Raw genomic sequence first — 14363 nt, 5'->3', positions numbered from 1 at the left:
TGACTTTCTTTTTCTGTGCTGGGGCAACCATGGGGGACATAAGTTCTAGTAGTGTCCCTATAAGCTGAAGAAGGGCTGCCAGACCCACAATGAATTTTTGTGAACAAGAAGTAATCTGGGCTGGACACTTTGGCTTATACCTGTAATCCCAGCACTTGGGGAGGCCGAGGCACCTAGCCAACATGGTGAAACCCTGTTTCTACCAAAAATACAAAAATTAGCTGGGCATGGTGGTGTGTGCCTGTGAGGTAGGAGAATCGCTTGAACCCAGGAGGTGAAGGTTGCAGTGAGCCAAGATTGCGCCACTGCACTCCAACCTGGGCAACAGAGCAAGACTCTGTCTCAGAAATATATATATATAGGCTGGGCGCGGTGGCTCAAGCCTGTAATCCCAGCACTTTAGGAGGCCGAGACGGGTGGATCACAAGGTCAGGAGATCGAGACCATCCTGGCTAACACGGTGAAACCCCGTCTCTACTAAGAAATACAAAAAACTAGCCGGGCGAGGTGGCGGGCGCCTGTAGTCCCAGCTACTCGGGAGGCTGAGGCCGGAGAATGGCGTGAACCCGGGAGGCGGAGCTTGCAGTGAGCTGAGATCCGGCCACTGACCTCCAGCCTGGGCTACAGAGCGAGACTCCGTCTCAAAAAATATATATATATATATAAATCTGGTTGGGCATGGTGGCTCATCCCTGTAATCCCAGCATTTTGGGAGGCCAGGGCAGGAATCAGTTGAGGTCAGGAGTTTGAGACCAGCCTGCGCAACATGGTGAAACCCCGTCTCTACCAAAAATACAAAAATTAGCTGGGCTTGGTGACGCATGCCTGTAGTTCCAGCTACTCTGGAGGCTGAGGCAGGAGAATCGCTTGAACCTGGGAGGCGGAGGTTGCAGTGAGCCAAGATCGCACCACTGCACTCCAGCCTGAGTGACAGAGCAAGATTCCATCTCCAAGGCCAGGTGTGGTGGCTCATGCCTGTAATCCCAGCACTTTGGGAGGCCAAGGTGGGCGGATCACAGGGTCAGAGGATCGAGACCATCCTGGCCAACATGGTGAAACCCCTGTCTCTACTAAAAATACAATAAATTAGCTGGGCATGGTGGCGCGTGGCTGTCATCCCAGCTACTCAGGAGGCTGAGGCAGGAGAATCGCCTGAACCCAGGAGGCGGAGGTTGCAGTGAGCCGTGATCATGCCACTATACTCCAGCCTGGTGACAGAGCTAGACTCTGTCTCAAAAAAAATAAAAAAAAAAAAAAGTAAATCTGTATTAGGTTAAGTTGTTTATTTCAGGATTTGTTACTGCAGCCTAGCTTGATCTGTCTGCCAGTTTGAAGTGTTGAGAGTCAAGATACCTGAGTTTGATTCTGAGACTACATGTGGTCTAGTGTAAGACCTTTAATTTCCTGAATCCCCTTTTTAATCTATAAATTGAAGGGTTTAAATTAGATTATCATGAAGGGCCTTTTTGCCACTTATATTCACAGATTCTGGATGGCAGCACTCACATGCAGATGTTCCTTGACTTATGATGGGAGTTATGTCCTGATAAACCTCTCATAAGTTGAAACTATCCTAAGTTGAAAATGTAAGGGCCAGGCACAGTGACTCATGCTTGTAATTCCAGCACTTTGGGAGGCTGAGGCAGGAGGATTGCTTGAGCTCAGGAGCTCGAGACCAGCCTGGGGAACATGGTGAAACCCAGAAAACATACAAAAATTAGCTGGGTGTGGTGCTGTGTGCCTGTAGCCCCAGCTACTCAGGAGGCTGAGGTGTAAGGATGGCTTGAGCCCAGGAGGCGGAGCTTGCAGTGAACCAAGATCGCACCACTGCACTCCAGCCTGGGTGACAGAGCCAGACCCTGTCTCAAAAAAAAAAAGAAGAAAAGAAAATGCGTTTAGGCCGGGCGCGGTGGCTCAAGCCTGTAATCCCAGCACTTTGGGAGGCCGAGACGGGCGGATCACGAGGTCAGGAGATCGAGACCATCCTGGCTAACACAGTGAAACCCCGTCTCTACTAAAGAATACAAAAAAAATAGCCGGGCGAGGTGGCGGGCGCCTGTAGTCCCAGCTATAGGGAGGCTGAGGCAGGAGAATGGCGTAAACCTGGAAGGCGGAGCTTGCAGTGAGCTGAGATCCGGCCACTGCACTCCAGCCTGGGCGACAGTGCGAGACTCCCTCTCAAAAAAAAAAAAAAAAAGAAAATGCGTTTAATATTCCTAATGTACCAAACATCATATTGCCTTAACTTAAATGTGCTAAGAGCACTTAACTTGCCTACCTTAAATGTGCTAAGAGCACTTAACTTCAGCCTACAGTTTGGCAAAATCATCTACCACAAAGCCTTTTTTTCTTTTCCCTCTTAGAGGCAGGGTTTTACTCTGTTACCCAGGCTGGAGTACAGGAGCACAATTACAGATCACTGTAACCTCAAACTCCTGGGTTCAAGTGATCCTCCCACCTCAGCCTCTGGAATACCTGGGACTGTAGGTGCATACCACACCTGGCTAATTTGAAAATTTTATTTGTAGAGGTGAGGTCTTGCTGTGTTGCCCAGACTGGTGTTGAACTTCTGGCCTCAAATGATCTTTCCAACTTGGCCTCCCAAAGTGTTGAGATTACTGTTGTAAGCCACCAGGCCCAGCCACAAAGTCTATTTTGTGATAAAGTTATAAAGAAATTTGGATCAAAACTCAAAATTTGAAGTATAGTTTCTACTGAAAGTATATTGTTTTTTTTTTGAGACAGAGTCTCACTCTGTCACCCAGGCTGGAGTGGTGGGCGCATCTTACCACTGCAACTCCTCCGGCCTCCCAGGTTCAAGCGATTCTGCCTTAGCCTCCCAAGTCGCTGGATTACAGCGTCTGCCACCATGCCTGGCTAATTTTTTGTATTTTTAGTAGAGACGAGCTTAATTATGTTGGTTGTATTGGTCTCAACCCTGACCTCAGGGTGATCCAATTCATTTCTTTCAGTTTCCAAAGTGTTGGATCACAGTCATGAGCCACTGCGCCCAGCTGCATATTCCTTTTTTACCTTTGTAAAGTAGCAAAACTAAGTCAAGCCACTGTAAGTCAGGAACCATGTGTAGACTTTTCTGATTGACGTACAAAAAGGAGACTAAGTCTGGCACTAAAGCCATCCCTGGAAAACTTATTTATTATTATTAGTTTTTGCTATTAAATGAGAAGTTAGTTATGTGAAGAAAGTGACAAAGAAAGATGAAGTAATACTTTTTTAAAAATTAGTTTTATTGAGATATAATTCACATAATTAGTTTATTTGGCTCATGGTTCTGGGAAGTTCAAGGTCATGGCACTGGCATCTGGTGAGGGCCTTCTTGCTGCATCCCCAAGGCGAAAGGTGGAAGGACAGGAGAGCTCAAGAGAGCAAGACAGGATTGAACTTCTGTAACAGATTCACTCTCACAATAAACTAAACCACTCCTGTGATAATGCCATTAGTCTATTCAGGAGGACAAGAGCCTTCAGGACCTAATCATCTCTTACAGGTCTCACCTCTATAAACTATTGCACTGGGGATTAAGTTTCCAATACAAGAGCTTTGGGTGATGTTTCAAGCCATAGCAATCACTATTTAACTTCAGAACATTTTCATCAGTCCCCAGAAAAGCTGTACACATTAGCAAGGACTCCTCATTCCACAAATCTACTTTTTTTTTTTTTTTTTGAGACAGATTCTCACTCTCTTGCCCAGGCTGGAGTACAGTGGCACCATCTTGACTCACTGCACCCTCCACCCTCCACCTCCAGGTTCAAGTGATTCTTCTGTCTCAGCCTCCTGAATAACTGGGATTACAGGCATGTGCCGCCACACCCGGCTAATTGTTTTTGCATTTTTAGTAGAGACAGGGTTTTACCATGTTGGCCAGGCTGGTCTTGAACTCCTGGCCTCAAGTGATCTGCCCCCCTTGGCCTCCCAAAGTGTTGGGATTACAGGCGTGAGCCACCACACCCGGCCAGATCTACTTTTTTATTTGTATAGGTTGCCTATTCTGGGCATTTCATATCAGTAGACTCATATAATAGGAGTCTCCTCATCTGGCTTCTTTTGCTTAGCACAGTGTTTTTAAGGTTCATCCATATTGTAGCATTTATCAGAACCTCATTCCTTTTTATAGTTGAATAATCCATTGTATGTCTACTACATTTGTTTATTCATTTGTCAGTTGATAAAGAGTTGGGTCGTTAGCTACTTTTGACTGTTACGAAGAATGCTGCTATGAACATTTGTGTGCAGGTTTTTGTTTGGACATATTTCTCCATTTCTCTTGGGTGTATACATAGGAATGAAATTGCTGGGTCATGTGGTAACACTATATTTAGCATTTTGAGGACCTGCCAAACTACTCCACAGTGGCTATCCCATTCTACTTTTTTTGAGACAGGGTCTTGCTCTGTTACCCAGGCTGGAGCACAGTGGCATGATTTCGACTTATTGCAACCTCTGCCTCCTGGGTTCAAGCAGTTCTCTTGCCTCAGCCTCCTGAATAGTTGGGATTACAGGCATGTGCCTCCACACCCAGCTAATTTTTGTATTTTTTAGTAGAAACAGTGTTTTGCCATGTTGACCAGGCTGGTCTCCGATTCCTGACCTCAAATGATCCTCCCGCCTCTGCCTCCCAAAGTGCTGGGATTACAGTGATGAGCTACTGCATTTGGCCCATTATATGAGCTACATGCAATGTATGAGTGTTTTGATGTTTCCACATCTTCATCAATACTTGTTACTGTCTTTTTTACTGAAGTAATCAGTTTTGATAAAGCAGACATATGGCAAACTAAATAGTCAGTGAAGATATTTTTACATGTGTATTAGCTTAAGTTGCTCTCTAAACAGTTGTAATGTGTATTGGCATATTTATAAAAATTTGCGCTGTGAATTTAGCACTAAAATAAGTTAATGACTAATAACATAATTCTTTAACTTGTTTAGCTTTTAGAAAATTTTTCATTTCAAGAATGAAGCACTCTTGAAGGGGAAAAAAAAGGAGTAAATAAAAAATGAGTTGTTTCATCCTCTCCCTCTTGATTCACCAGATGTAATTGTTCTCTTGGAGCAATTTTTTTTTTTTTTTTTAAAAGACAGATTCTGTGTTGCCCAGGCTGGAGTGCAGTGGTGTGATCATGGTTCACTGTAGCCTCAACTTTTTGGGCTCAAGTGATCCTCCCACCTTAGCCTCCCGAGTAGCTGGGACCACGGGTGTGCACCATCATGCCCGGTTAATTTTTGTATGTTTTTGTAGAGACAGAGTTTCACCATGTTGCCCAGGCTGGTTGAACTTCTGGGCTCAAGCGATCTGCCCGCCTTGGCTTCCCAAAGTGCTAAGATTACAGGTGTGAGCCACTTTGCCCAACCTCTTGAAGCACAAAAATGTGTGTGTGTGTATATATGTGTGTGTGTGTGTGTGTGTGTGTGTGTGTATATATATATATATAGTTTTTTGGTTTTCTTTTTTGAGAAAGAGTCTTACTCTGTCACCTAGGCTGGGAGTGCAGTGGTGCGATCTCAACTCACTGCAACCTCTGCCTCCCAGGTTGGAGTGATTCTCCTGCGTCAGCCTCCCGAGTAGCTGGGATTACAGGCACGTGTCACCACACGTGGCCTATTTTTGTATTTTTTAGTAGAAATGGGGTTTCCTTCTGTTGGCGAGGCTGGTCTTGAACTCCTGACCTCAGGTGATCTGTCTGCCTCGGCCTCCCAAAGTGCCAGGATTACAGGCGTGAGCCACTGCTCCTGGCTCCATAAACTTATCTTTATAAATTATATGCTTCTAAATTATCAGGTGGACTGTGCCTTAAATGTATAGGCTTGAGTAGGCTGGGCATGGTGTCTCACACCTATACTCCCAACACTTTTAGAGGCCAAGGTAGCTTGGGATTAGGAGTTCAAGGCCAGTGTGGACAACATAGTGAGTACCCTGTCTCTACAAAAAAAAGCAAAGAAAATTAGGTGGGCATGGTGGTGCATGCCTGAGGTCCTGGCGCCTGAGGAGGCTGAGGTGGAGGATTGCTTGAGCCCAGAAGGTCAAGGCTGCAGTGAGCCGTGATTGCATGACTATATTCCAGTTTGGGTGACAGAGAGAGACTCCATCTCTAAAAACAAAAAAAATAAGTGAAATAAAATGAAATATCATTGCTATCTTTTACTAATATTTTGTGTTTTGGGAGCCATTATTCCTATATTTTCCTTACATTTTTAACATGTGGTTTCTTTTAGTTTTTTGAACCTACTTAAATTAGCTGACTTAAACTCTTTGTTAAGTCAAATATCTTGGCTTCCCTTGGGAAGAGTTTTCTATTGTTTTTTCCCTTTATATGGGCTGTATTTTTTTGTTTCTTTGCATATCTTCCAATTTTTTGTTGAAAACTGAACATTTTATTTTATTATTTTTAGACAAGAGTCTCACTCTGTCACCCATGCTGGAGTGCAGTGGTGTGATCCAAGCAATTCTCGTGCTTCAGCCACCTGAGTAGTGGGACCATGGGTGGGCGACATCACACCTGGCTAATTATTTTGGATTATTAGTAGAGACAGGGTTTCACCATGTTGGCCAAGCTGGTCTTGAACTCCTAACCTCAGGTGATTTGCCCACATCAGCCTCCCAAAGCCCTGGGATTACAGGCTTGAGCCATGTGGCCAACCAGCTGGACATTTTAAATGATATAATGTGGCAGCTCTGAAAATCACATTCTCCTCCCTCTGCAGGTGAGCTCTCAGTCAGGTAAAATACAGAGATATTTGCAAATGGGGAATTTTGGGGAACCACCAGACAGGTCAAATAATGCTAATTTCTTGGGAATGGTACTTTGAAGGAACTGTAGCCCAGTTCTGCTTCCTCTGCTAACTGCCAGTCTTCTGGTCTTCAACATGGATGCAGCTGGTAGTTTTCAAGGCTATTATGGAGCTGGAGAGCTAGGAATGGGACTCAGTCAAGTTAAAATGCTACAAAACTCACTGTTCTTACCCAGATTCAGCTATTTGTCTTTGATAAATTATCCTCAGTTTGCTTTTTAAAAGCCTATTTCCACAGTTCTGAAAAAGGTGATTCTGATTATTTTGCCAATTTTTCATTGTCTTTATGTAGTAGAGAATTTTGGTCAGGGGAAGTCCTTATTCTGCCATTTTTGATGATACTCTTTCCTTCCCCTTTCTTTTTAGGCTTTTATTTTCATGAATCTCGTATCTGTTGGTGTTTTGTTTTGTTTTGTTTTGTTTTGTTTTGTTTTGTTTTTTAAACAGGGTCTTGTTTTGTCACCCAGGCTAGAGTGCAGTGGTGTAATCATGGCCCACTGCAGCTTCGAACTCCTGGGCTTAAGTGATCCTGCTTCCTCAGCCTCCCAAGTAGTGGGGACTACAGGTGCACACCACCATGACCAGCTAATTTTTTAAATTTTTTGTAGAGATGGCGTCTTGCCCTGTTGTTCAGACTAGTCTCAAATTCCTGGCCTCAAGCGATCCACCTGTCTCAGCCCTTCAAAGTGCTGGGATTACAGGCTTGAGCCACTACACCAGCCTATACGATATGACGTCGGGGTTCAGATTCATTCTTTTCATGTGGATATTTAGTTTTCCCATCACTATTTATTGAAGAGACTTTTCTTTCCCCATTGGATATTTTTGGCATCCTGGTCTAAAATCAGTTGACTGTAGATGTTTGGGTTTATTTCTGGACTTCTAATTCTACTCCATTGATTTATGCATCTTTCGTTATGCCAGTATTTCACTGCTTTGATTACTATAGCCTTATAGTAGATTTTGAAATCAGGAAATATGACTTTTACAACGTTTTTTCTTTCAGTATTTGTTTTGGTCATCCTGGATCCCTCGCTTTTTTTTTTTTTTTTCTTGCCTCAGGTTTATATGTACAGATAGCACAGGAGGACCCCAGCCCCATGCAGATGGCAGCCCGAGGGGTTCACACCAGTCCTTCTGTTCTCACATTGGTAGACAGAGATACCTACTCTGAAGCCTTTATAGAGGCCTGGGCACCTTTGGGAGCCTGAGCTGGAACTGAAGCTGGAGCTGCAGCCTGGGCCTTGGTTTGATCCTTGGCATTGCTTGGCCTTTGGCTGGCACAGCCTGAGTACCTTGGCATTGCGGGCACGAGCACACTTCCCAAGCTTGGGGTGGGCAGTGTAGACAAGTCGATCGAGCTTGTGGCTGACACCCTTTGGGATCTTGGGCTTAATCTCCTTGGGCTTTACGAGGGCCTTGATAGCCTCGGCACGTGCACACATGGCCTTGGCATTGTTGACCTGCATCTTCTTTAGGCCCTTTTTGTTGTGCTTCTTGGCAAAGTGCATGTTCCTCAGGAACCTGGGGTCCACTCCTTAAGAGATTCGTATCTTTGTAATCGGATTTCTTAATACCATTTCTGTGCCATTTTTGGGACTGGTTGTGTTTGGTGTGGTTCTTGGTCTTGGCCGTGTCTGTACCTTAAGCCCCAGCTCCTGAAGCACCTAGAACCGGAACCCTCATATTTTTATATGAATTTTAAGGCTTTGTTTTATTTTTAGATACAGAGTCTTGCAGTGTTGCCCAGGCTGCTCTTAGACTGCTGGGCTCCAGTGATGCTCTCACCTTGGCCACCTCTAAGTAGCTAGAACAGCAGGCATGCGCTACCATTCCTGGTTTCCAAATGAATTTTGGGGTCAGCTTGCCCATTTCTGTAGAAAAGGTAATTCAAATTTTGAGGCCGGCGCAGTGACTCATGCCTGTAATCCCAGCACTTTGGGAAGCCGAGGTGGGTGGATCACTTGAGGCCAGGAGTTTGAGACCAGCCTGGCCAACATGGCAAAACCTCATCTCTACTAAAAATACAAAAACTTCGCCGGGCGTTGTGGCGTGCGCCTGTAATCCCAGCTACTTGGGAGACTGAGGCAGGAGAATCACTTGAACCCTGGAGGTGGAGGTTGCCATGAGCTGAGATAGCGACACTGCACTCCAGACTGGGCGACAGAGCACAACTCTGTCTCAAAAAAAAAAAAAAGAAATTTTTTTTGATAGAGATTGTGTTGAATCTGTGGATGAATTTGGTAAAATAGTATAACTTTAAGCATTATAAGTTTCATTTAAAGAAAGTTTGGAAGTATGTAAAGTGAAAAAGTTCAATGTTTGTGATTTTTTAATTAGGTAAGCATATAGGTCCCACTTGGCCTTCTAGATCTGTCAAAGGAATGGGGGCAGGCTCTCCTAGAGCCACAGGCAGCCCGCGGAATAGGAACTAGGAAGCTGGTGCACCACTGAACAAAGATAGAGTGCTTCTCAGGGCTGCCTAAGACTCTCACTGTGGCCAACTCAGGTGAAGGTTTTCCTTCAGAGGCTACAGAGTCTCCACGGGAACATCCTGCCCCCCTTCAGCATTCCTGTAGAGTGCTTCTGTTGTATATCAAAACCTGTAAATTGTGGAGCACTCAGGTGGGATAGATATGATTGCCTTATTTGTCATGAATTTGAAAAAAGAAAACATTTGGGAACATGTTTTTTACAAGTAGCCATTTGATATTTGTTTCCTGAAAAGTTTATGAGATTTTTTTAAGGAGCTCAAATTTTGTTGAACATAGAGCCATAAATAGTGGTTGTTTTATTGACTTTATATGTATGTGTTTGTATCCACAGTGTTCTTCTCATTTCTTGCCTTTGTAACGTACCTAATTCCTGTGTTGCCAACACAATCATAGAAATACAAAGGAATTATGGTAATTGGCCGTAAGTGATGAAGTATGAGTTACATTTAATTATGTATTCAAAAAAGGAAAATGGAAAGAAAGAAAACCTGGTTATCAATAAGTAGACCAAACTATATACCACCATTACTTAGGTTGTAGTTGAATATGTGGTCAAGCACGGTGTCTCATGCCTGTAATCTCAACATTTTGGGCTGAGGCAGGAGGATCACCTGAGCTCAGGAGTTTGAGACCAGCCTGGGCAACATGGCGAAACCTCGTCTCTACAAAAAATACAAAAATTAACCAAGCATGGTGGTATGTCTGTAGTCCCAGCTACTCTGGCGACTGAGACAGGAGGATTGCTTGGGCCTAGGAGTTCGAGGCTGTAGTAGGTCAAGGTCATGCCACTGCACTCTAGCCTGGGTAACAGAGTGAGAGTCTGTCTCAAAAAACAACAACAACAACAAAAAAAAACAGTTGGCCAGGCGCAGTGGCTCATGCCTATAATCCCAGCACTTTGGGAGGCTGAGATGGGTGGATCACCTGAGGTCAGGAGTTCGAGACCAGCCTGGCCAGCATGGCGAAACCCTGTCTCTACTAAAAATACAAAAATTAGCCAGGCATGGTGGGTGCTTGTACTCCCAGCTACTCAGGAGGCTGAGGCAGGAGAATCACTGGAACCTGGGAGGTGGAGGTTGCGGTGAGCTGAGACCACGCCACTGCACTCCAGCCTGGGCAACAGCAAGACTCCATCTCAAAAAATAATAATAATAATAAAATAAGTTAAATATGTGGTAAATGTGACTTTCAGTGAAATGTATTTGAACTTTTGTTTGGGAGAGCAGATGGTTTCAAGCAAGCATTATTCCTGATTTTAGCTTTTTGAGAAGAATCACAGTATTCCACTGTTGTAAGTATCAGAAACTATAATCAGCGATGTCCAGATTCTGCTCTTTGAACCTACCCAGAGTCAGGGGTTCTAAGAAGCCACCCAAGGTGTGAAACTGGTATAGCTTGCCAGGCTCCCGCTCTGCACACCCAAAGGGAAACTGGTACCGGAGGGAGGATTGGAAGAATCGTGTCTGTAAACCACCTGGCAGCCACTCCCTTCTCCAGGCTCTGTTTCTGCACCCTGCACTTAAGCTCAGCTTGATATCTGACTGTCCCGTCCTGCTTTGGGACCTTTGCCGTGGTGGTCCTTTCCCTTGTGAGTCCCACCTGTCCCTTTTGCACTTGTCCAAACCTATCCTACAATCAAGGCCTACTTCAGAATAATATTTTTTTCGTAACAGACTTCTTGATTTCTCTCGCCCTTTGCCCATCTCTGTCTTTGCTGATGCCCCATAAAGTTTATGAGTGCTGTGCTTGTCAACAGCCCTCACCATAATCTGAGTACTCAGGCAATCCTCCTGCAACTTGTGAGCTCTTCAAGGAGGAAACGAGAAAATGCTGAACGATGATCCAGGCCCCCTGTTCAACGTGCCAGCCTCAGCTTTGAAGGGGCCAGCCTAGAATCATACTTTTTTTGTTGCATTATTTTTTTATTACTACTTGAGGAATTTTCTGACAGTCATTTCATAGTTCAGTGCTCACTATTGTACTTGCTCCTGTAAGGTTATAATATGATTTCTTATTTCATTCATTTGTAGCCCACCTGTGTGGATAACAGCATCACAGGAGTTATTGTCTGGAATTACTCATTGTCCTGTAGCCTTCCTCACTTTATCTTATTTTTCCCCCCGACAGGAAAGGACTTAGAAGCCTTACAAATACATCTGTGCATTCTTGCTTCAGACTTTACAACTGAGGGCCAGCCCAGTCTGGAAGCATCTCTTGTTAATGTTACAAGGAAACCGCTACCTCAGCAAACAAAAGGAATGGAGGAGGAGACTTATAACAAATGCCATTTAAAAAAAAAAGAAAAACTTGTTTTCAGAAAACATTAGAGGAAATTCGGAGAATTTTAGCATTGCATAGAAGCAGCTTCACAGGTAAACAGATTTGACGGGCAGGCTCTGTCAAAATTCTGCAGAAGTTTGATCTTCTTAAGGACTTTGTGTGAAGTAATTCTGTACTGCTTTTTAAATTGCTGTTGATCAGCTTCTGGGTTTTTGGGTTCTAACTTTTTTGGGTATATTGAAGACATGATGTACTACATTATATTACATTTTTAAAAGTTAAGTTATTTTTCTGCCATTGTAAATACAAGTATCAAACTTTCTTGCAAAGAAGTAAACATTTTTCTCAGCAAGCATATCCTTTTAGTAAGAGAGTGGAATGCTGAACAGTTCTTATCCAGCATTTTGGACATCTTTTATTTTTTGTCAGAGATCTTGCCTACACTGAAAATATTAATTATATAAACCTGTTGTCTCTCTCACCTCTATGTTGGATCACATGGTCACCTGCCTCATGGAAATGCCTTTTTTAAAACTTCGATTTCCAGAACTCCGCTATTTTTATACCTAGCTACAGTTTTGAGAAAGAAGAATCAGAACCCTGACCCGCTTACGGTCACTGGGACAATTCCCTCTCCCGCATGTATTGCTGCAGTGCCCAGGACAGTAAAATGGACTACAAGCGGCGCTTCCTGCTTGGCGGGTCCAAGCAGAAGGTGCAGCAGCACCAGCAGTACCCGATGCCCGAGCTGGGCCGAGCGCTGAGTGCTCCCCTGGCATCCACAGCCACCACTGCCCCCCTGGGCAGTCTGACTGCTGCAGGCAGCTGCCACCATGCCATGCCACACTCCACTCCCATCGCCGATATCCAGCAGGGCATCTCCAAGTATCTGGATGCCCTGAACGTCTTCTGCCGCGCCAGTACTTTTCTCACAGATCTCTTCAGCACTGTGTTCAGGAACTCTCACTACTCAAAGGCAGCCACGCAGCTCAAAGATGTGCAAGAGCATGTCATGGAAGCAGCCAGTCGGCTGACCTCGGCCATAAAGCCTGAGATCGCCAAGATGCTAATGGAACTTAGTGCTGGGGCCGCAAATTTTACGGATCAAAAGGAATTCAGTCTCCAGGACATTGAGGTAGAGTATCTTTTGTGTCATACTTGTGTAGAAAAATATACTACAAAGGTAAGTGAGAATATTCTCTTAAGTTTTTTCCAAATCACTGTAATAGTAGCCTTTGTCCTGTTTCTGTTGGTACTCTGTCTTTGTAAGAAATTTATGCATGCCAGGTTCTGAATTGCTTTCATATCAAATTAAGTAGGTTAAGGGTAGGTGTGGCGGCTGTAACCCCACAGTTACAGCCAAGGCGGGAGGATCGCTTGAGCTCAGGAGTTTGAGGCATCATAGTAAGACCTTGTCTCTACAAAAAATGAAAAAATTAATTAGCTGGGTGTGGTGGTGTGCACCTGTTTGATAGTTTTTTTTTTTTTTGAGACGGAGTCTCGCTCTGTCGCCCAGTCTGGGGTGCAGTGGTGCGATCTCAGCTCACTGCAAGCTCCACCTCCCGGGTTCACGCTATTCTCCTGCTTCAGCCTCCTGAGTAGCTGGGACTACAGGCGCCCGCCACCACGCCCAGCCAATCTCTCACATTTTTAGTAGAGATGGAGTTTTACTGTGTTAGCCAGGATGGTCTCGATCTCCTGACCTCGTGATCCGCCCGCCTCGGCCTCCAAAAGTGCTGGGATTACAGGCGTGAGCCATTGCCCCCGGCCGGCTTGTCATAATTTTGTTTAAAAATTTGACACGTAAAAAGCATGCCTTTACTTCTCAAAACAAATGTAAGCAGTGAAACTTCTACCTTCCTTTAGCATCTCATTCCTTTCCCCAGAAGTGACCATTGGTAACTGGTTGTTGTATACCATTCCAGACTACCGTCTGTACATGCATGGATGTTTACAGATGTGTGCAGCTTTAACTTTGACATAAAGACCCACATTGTTCAGCCACCATTTTGCCTGATCACTGCTTGATAGAGATATGGCAGGAGAGCAGTTAGGAACACTTTGTCCTCTCCTAGAAAGTATTGAACAATCTTAGACTCTGACACAGCTATCACCCCATGATGACATAGTGCTCTTAGCTTTATTCAGGACTTCAGGCAAAAGTGGTTGGAGATATAAGGCCAAAGGCTTTTATTTTAACCTGAGCATTACTGAGCTCTTATTCAGGCCATGCTTGCAGGTATTGGAGGAAACAGAGCTTGACCTGCAGGGCCCTTTGCTTCCCAACCCTGGAGGGCAAGTTCGCCTGTTGCCCAGGGCAGGACAATTAGAGAAGATAACCAGCTGTGAGCAGCAGGGGCTTGGTAAGCCGCTGGGGCACAGCAGTACCTGCTTTGTTTCTTCTGCTTTCCTGGGACTGGCATTGACCCTTGTAGCTGAGAACGGGAAATACTTATTGTTGTAGTTTGGAATTTTGACTTGGCTTTCTGCATTGAAATGCTGATTAGATAGCTGGAATACTACCATGGTTTTTTGTACATAATGGGCTGAACAGGCTTTCCCAGACAAGTCTGGAAACTAAGTAGTTGGTGGGTTTTCCAGTTTATGCATCTATTCTGAGTTTCAAACAGCTGACTTACAAATGAATTTCTAAATGTAATTGCCAAGCATAGGCCCGCAGACTTCACGTTTCACTTTTTCCCCAGAGCAGTATTTGTTGTTTCTGGAATTTATGTACTGCCAGGGGATTTAGCCATAGGCCAATAAGGGTCTCTC

At 44.5% G+C, this 14363-nt stretch overlaps 1 protein-coding gene and 1 pseudogene across 2 annotated transcripts in view; one reads left to right on the top strand and one right to left on the bottom strand.

Annotated features, from left to right (window-relative positions):
- The window catches only part of KIAA0355 (KIAA0355 ortholog), a 99049-nt gene that overhangs the window by 34350 nt on the left and 50336 nt on the right, over positions 1-14363 (top strand). For both annotated transcript variants that reach the window (XM_031659677.1, XM_009194114.3), the window contains exon 2: positions 11436-12723. In XM_031659677.1, the coding sequence (XP_031515537.1) occupies positions 12229-12723 (495 nt within the window). In that variant the 5' untranslated portion in view covers positions 11436-12228. The remainder of the gene's footprint in view (positions 1-11435; positions 12724-14363) is intronic.
- LOC110741857 lies at positions 7979-11835 on the bottom strand (annotated as a pseudogene).

Source organism: Papio anubis, chromosome 20 (genome assembly GCF_008728515.1).
Source record: "Papio anubis isolate 15944 chromosome 20, Panubis1.0, whole genome shotgun sequence".
Lineage (NCBI taxonomy): Eukaryota > Metazoa > Chordata > Mammalia > Primates > Cercopithecidae > Papio > Papio anubis.
Note: the sequence above shows the minus strand (reverse complement) of the source record. Positions and strands in the feature narration are given on the sequence as shown.